Source organism: Silene latifolia, chromosome 9, assembly GCF_048544455.1.
Source record: "Silene latifolia isolate original U9 population chromosome 9, ASM4854445v1, whole genome shotgun sequence".
In the NCBI taxonomy this organism is placed as follows: domain Eukaryota; kingdom Viridiplantae; phylum Streptophyta; class Magnoliopsida; order Caryophyllales; family Caryophyllaceae; genus Silene; species Silene latifolia.
The window spans coordinates 7861603-7868285 of NC_133534.1; the positions used below are offsets into that span (position 1 = coordinate 7861603).

At 40.6% G+C, this 6683-nt stretch overlaps 1 protein-coding gene across 1 annotated transcript; it reads left to right on the forward strand.

The window, feature by feature from the left end:
• Positions 1-3291: 3291 nt before the first annotated feature.
• On the forward strand, positions 3292-4562 carry LOC141600548 (protein SIEVE ELEMENT OCCLUSION B-like). The gene is made up of 4 exons (XM_074420792.1): positions 3292-3635; positions 3724-3830; positions 3906-4027; positions 4116-4562. The coding sequence occupies exons 1-4, from the start codon at positions 3499-3501 to the stop codon at positions 4560-4562; spliced, it is 813 nt and encodes a 270-aa protein (XP_074276893.1). The 5' UTR covers positions 3292-3498.
• The last annotated feature ends 2121 nt before the right edge of the window (positions 4563-6683 follow it).

Here is a 6683-nt window from a genome sequence, read left to right on the forward strand (position 1 = left end):
GTATAAACAACTTCCCTAATCATTAGTAGAGGCCGCTATCGAGGCGGGCGGGATTAGGTGTTCGATCAAAAGAGCTTCCTAATACGTACCCTCACCCCTTACTCCAGATCTCCGTGAGCACCCGTGTTCATTGGCATCCACGAGAGTCATTCTAGACATAGAATGCTAAGGGTAACGATTGCTTAGTGTTCATGTCTCTACTTTGTGTCTTGACATGACACGAGGTATTCGAACGGTTCCAATTTCCCATAAAAATTGGTGGCGACTCCATACAAAATGCAAACGCTTGTTTTCGAGCCCCTTCACCAAGCGCCCCCGTGGGCGGCCCGCTGTCCACAACTTGGTGCTGGAAGGACCGGGGGAGCGGATAGTCATCCGGCACTTCGACATACACCCACCGCCCCTTCCAGTCCTTGCAGGAAGAAAGCTTATCAACAGAGACGTAGCCCGGCTCCATCTGCACGCTGTACCACCCCATTTTGCCAGGGGTCGATGCCCGAATATGATGAAGCCGGCGGAATAAGTTAACCGTAGGGACCTCCCCCTTAAAAAGACAGAGCCACACGAAGCCAACTATCGTCCTAATGGCCAACGGATGCAGTTGAGCCACGGCGACGTTCATAGCTTTGATGATGGCCGTGACGTATTTATTCAAAGGAAATCGGAGCCCATACTCCACGTGCCTGATATATACGCCGATATGACCCGGGGGAGGGCAACAGACCGCCTGACCCTCCTCAGGGATAACAATTTTGTACCCCTCGCCGAAGGAGAAATGACCCTCGAAAAGAGTTCCATCGGAACAACTGGCGAATTTATTGGTCCAGGCACGGTCAGGACCAGTCATGCAGGCCTCGCCGTGATACAGGATATGCGGCCTCTCATCACCAGCAGGAATCCTTTCCTCACCGACATCATCATCGTCATCATCAGCTTCATCCTCATCCTCCCAATCCTCCAAAGCTTTTGGATCGACTTCGGGAGAAGGAGGCCTAGGGCCCCCAGACCTTATCGGGATGGCATCTAGTATCTCCTCCTCATCAAGACGCGACAGGGAACCCCCCCGGTGCATGGTTACTAGGTCCGGCATCAGCGGAAGACATGGTAGCAACAATTACTTAACAAAATAAGAGAAAAATCTGTTTGTTTACCTTGAGGAAAAGCACTAGCCGAAGTAACGACTCCGAAGATTAGAAGAGAAAGAAGCCCTTGAAAGTTTAGAGAGAAGAAAATTTTAGAGAGAATGAAATTGGTGCCCAATTTCAGGGACTAACTGCCCTATTTATAGAGGAAAGCCCATGAAGAGGGTCCAATCAGGGCACAGCCCATGAAATGTCAGCCAATCAGCGAACAGACACGTGTCAGACATGCAACCACGGAATGTCAATCGTTGCAACAGTTGAACGTCAATCAATGCAACAGTGACCAAGCGTCTTCAACACGCCCCTTCATATCTCTCTGCCTGTTCATCTTCCTCAACAAATTCCTAAAGTATCTGTTATCCGCCGGCCACATGATCAACCAAGCTAGATAGCACCGGCCGGGGAGGCAATCGAAAACAACCGGCACTCTCAACCCAGGTCTCAGCCAGCGTCACTTTCTTTTCCACATCGGATTACACATCCATGTGGAGGGGGGATATGGTACGGCCTAAGCAGAACCAAGCCGAGGTAGAAGAAGCCGGGGCAGAAAATTTTTTACTTAACACAGAATATACGCTCAACATACATCGGAGCCCATACCACGGCATAGACTACGCTGGGGGCAAATTGATGGGGCATATTCTGCACCCGCTGACCGAGTCAACACACTGAGCAAGGTCAAAGATATCCACAACAAGTCAACGACTTAGACAGCCTAACCGACGCAGCCTGTCGGCCTGTCTCTTGTGCCTCGGCTTGGACAACTAGCCGGCCGGGGCACATATCCGCGAACTCATATCCAAGACCCCTCGGCGGCGAGTCAACATGGCCCGACGGCCTGCCATGGGTCCCTCGGCCGAGGGTAGATCAGTCTTTCCACCTGCTAGCCACTTGGCCACTTAGCCACTACGAGACAAAAGGTGAAAGTCTATAAATACTCCTCAACCCTCATTGAGGAGAGGATCCACAATTTAACCTAAGAATCACTATTCATCTTGTAATATCTTCCTTATCTCTCTACAATATATATTTCGCCAAGTAACAACTTATCTCTCTAAGTTTACTGACTTGAGCGTCGGAGTGAGTTCGCTCGGTACAAAGCCGAGCCCACAGTTTGTTCATTGTTTCAGGAGACCGCAAGGAGGATTCAATCAAAGACGTCATTCTACAAGCACGGGTGGTAACAAATAACTGCTCTGGAATTACACCCGGAACAGTCATATATAGCTCCAAAAAAGTTTTATAGTATGCTGAAAATGGATGACATGAATCACATGATAATTAATAATTTTGCTACCCCTATTTTTAAATCCTGGATATATGAAAGCATCTTGTTTTTTTCATTTTCTTTCCTTTTTCTTGTCAAAATATTTTATTTTGATATATTCTGTAGTAAACAACTGATATTTGTGCGAACTTGGTGATATAGGATGCCTTATTGGAAGGCGGTAAGGGAACTCATGCTCTTCAGGCTTCCGAAGTTGAACCTTTCGAGCAGCTACAATTCGAAACCTAGCTCACCTGGTACCTTGTAAAAATACTCGTTGATTGCTATTTTGAAATAATATTAATGGTCGTATATCATATAACGATCTATAATAACTTATAAACCTCATTCATCGTTATAATTGAAAATGAGGCACATAAGATCATATAATACCGTATATTTTAATTTGTTTCTCCATTTGTAAATCATAAAAATTTTGAACCTGAAATAAACAAAACCATAAAGAGGAACAAAATAATATGGAAAACAAAAGTTTTATTATTGAAAGATTGAAGGTTACAATTTCGTAACCATCTCTAGAGATTTAGGGTTTTGATAGTGCTACGACGATCTTATCGACTTAATCTCGTAGGGAAATGATGAAGTCTTTTTTTGACTTATTCCATCCAACCTACAATTTGGTAGTAGGAAGACGGGTCGTTTGACTTAATTCATCTACTCCCCTCAAGCCCTAATCACAGCATCTATATTTATTATAGTTGCAGTAGCTTAAAGGTCAATACAATAAATAAATATCATATAATATCTTAAGATATTATCACAATACTTTTTTGATAATTATCTCGAATACTAAATATTATTATATAATAAGTAAATACCAAAAATATAAAATTTTGGTCTCTAATACACCATTGCAGGTCACAAGTGAGATTTTAAATGGCAAGGATGCACACTATATAACAATGGAGGTGTTGATACGTTTATCATACTTCACTTGGTACAAGAAAGTGCTGCTCGTATTAACAGCATTGGCACTGACATTTGGAGATTTCTGCCTCCTTGTTCGGATTTACGCCGATAATGCTGTTAATGAACCCGCAACAGCTGAACAGGGCGAACTGACATGTGATGAGAAGTAAAAAGCTTATAGAAATCAGTTCGAAGCCAATGAATTCATCAATTCCACTACATGTCTACTGGATAGTGAGATGTGCAATTGTTGCAGCAACTCAGATTATTATATTGTCTAGCGAGGGACTTGATCAGTAAGCCAATTGTTGCTCAAATATGTTAATTTAATAATTTTCCATGGGGTTATGCATGACGACGTTTTCTCTTAATTGTGATGGATAGATATTTGGTAGGTAATCAGGGATTTCCAACCCTAAAGGAATTTGAGAAACTCAAATTACTCAAAGAAGAAATGGAGCTCAAAATATCTGAATCAGAAAAGCTCGAGAGTAAGTGAATTATATTCATTTATCTGACCCAGTATTTCAAATACGAATATAAATCTCGAGTGTGATACAATGCAGAGGGATGGGAAGCTATTAAAAGTCGTCTTGTAGATAAAAATGACATTATGATATTCATGAAGAGCCTTATGACCTTAGATAAGGACGTGCCTCCCTTGTACCATGGTGTCACTAAGAATAAGGTATGTGCTTAATTGAATCGATCTAGGCACATATAGATACAAAAATGGATATATACTCGTTATTTGACTTGTGTAACATATATGGCAGGATCACCTTGACGTCTTGAATGGGAAACGTGTGCTGCTACTTATTTCAGGGCTAGACATTGCTCCTGAAGATATAAAAAATCTTAAGAATGTTACCATTGACTCTAATACAGATGAAATTGTCTGGATACCCGTTGTAAACCACTCGATTACAGGGTCAGACCCCGTTGAAACTCAGCTAGAAACCTTGCAAAATTCGATGCCATGGTACTCTGTCCATATACCTTCAAAGACGGTCACAGAAGACACAATTAAGTTCTTCACAAAGGAATGGAACTTTATTAGTAGTCCAATTCTTGTTCTCTTAAGTCCGTGTGCAAAATTGCTCAACAAAAATGCAATCCACATGGTGCGGATTTGGCAAAACCTCTCGGTTGATAAACTTACAAGCGAGATGGAGCCACAATTATGGGAGAAGGAAACATGGAACCTCAAGCTTCTCTATTAGCATATTATTCGGATTTTATTTGGTGTATAGTTAACTGAATAATATGGTGATTGTGTAAATAATTTAGTTCCTAGTTTACGGGATTCGGTTTAGGATATTTGTTATATTTTCCTATTTTACAGCCTTGTATTGTTGTATATATTATAAGCCTTTGAACGTAATACGACACACAAGAATATTTCTTCCACATTCATATAATCGTTTCTAAGTTCCTACATGGTATCGTGAGCAGGATTAAAGATCTTGCGATTTTTTTTTCTTTTTTTCTTTCCAAAATCTTTTCATCAGTCTCTTGATCATTCATCATGACTAATGATCAATCGTCTGGTGTTATCGTTTCTGGCCATACCGAGAGCAGGTATTGGAAAAAGCATGGGTATCCCGACAACCGCAATCCTCGTCGTTCCAATCAAACAGGGGAGGGTTCGACTTCCACTGCCACTGGTTCGCTTCAAGCGAATGTCGTACATGGTGAGCCTCAAGTTGTGACTAATATGGTGCGCTTAAATGGTAAGAAAACTCTTACTTGGATTATTGATACGGGTGCATCGACACACGTTTGCAATAATGAAGGATTATTTGAATATTGCTATCCTATCACGTCTATTAATATTGGTTTACCGAATGGTACGAGTTTGATCGCTCATAAGGCTGGCAATATACGACTCAATGACAAATTGATTCTTTATAATGTCTTACTTGTTCCTTCATTCACTTGTAATCTGCTTTCCGTGTCACAATTATTAGCCTCGGAACAATTACATATACAATTTGCTAATTCTCAATGTGTGATACAGGACCGTGCCTTGACGACGATTGGTGTGGGTGAGCTATCAGAGGGGCTCTTTTACCTGACTATGGAGGAGCCAGTGCGTGTTAATGTTGTGTCATGTGCTGCTGACGCCAACCTATGGCACCAACGAATGGGCCATCCATCATTTCGGGCATTGGAGCATCTTCCTTCTATTTCCCATTTCAACCGTAATTTCATTTCTGAACCTTGTGATATTTGTTTCCGAGCAAAACAAACTCGTACTTCATTTCCGTTAAGTGATAATAAAGCTGCGAATTTATTTGATTTGATTCATTGTGATGTTTGGGGGCCATATCAACCTAATAGTGCTTGCAATTCTCGCTATTTTTTGTCCATTGTTGACGATTTTTCTAGAGGTGTTTGGGTTTATTTGATGAAAACTAAGGATGAGGTACCTCGTTTATTGCGTGAGTTTTTTGCTCTTATAGCTCGTCAATTTATTTCTCATGTGAAAATTTTAAGGAGCGATAATGGGACGGAGTTACGTGGTTTAATTCCATATTTTAAAGAACATGGCATAATTCATCAAACATCTATGGTAAAAACTCCTCAACAAAATGCTCGAGTTGAACGTAAACATCGTCACCTTTTGAATGTTGCTAGGGCTTTGCGTTTCCAGAGTTCCTTACCTATTGATTTTTGGGGTAAATGTAACGCCCCGTAATTTCGGACCGTTAATATATTTCGAAAATAATTAATTAATCAAGTAAAATTTGACATTAATGTATTTAAAGTAAAAATAATTCAAAGAAATATAATTTTATTATATTTTGAAGAAAAGTATTTATTTTGATAGTTTTGAAATGTTTAAAAATAGTTTAAACCGTGTAAAACTTTTTATTTCGAAATAAGGGCGTATCGGGGGGAAAATAACAATTCTTTTGAACGTTGGGTAAACGAAATTGGAAATGGGTCGTATGAATACTCAATTTTCTTGTAATCTCGTGTTTAAAAACTTTGGTCTTGTCGGAATTTGCATTTGACTTACGGTTTTAATTATTATCGAACAGAAAGCAAAAACCGACTCGAAAAATCCCGACTCGAACTCTCGACTCCTTCCTTTCCTTTCTCCCTTACACGGCTCCCCTCCCCCTTTCATTCTTTTTTTCTGATTTTTCTGGTGTTCAACGTCCTCAACCTTCCAAAACAAACCAAAGCACCATTTTCAACAAAAATCAAGCTATTTTGGCCATAATTTCTTCGTTTCTTATCGGATTTTCACGAAATTTACCTTTCCGGAATCCCCTCGACGAGATCTACAACCTAGTATGTTTTAATTTTAATTTTCTTGAAGTTGTTTTAAGATG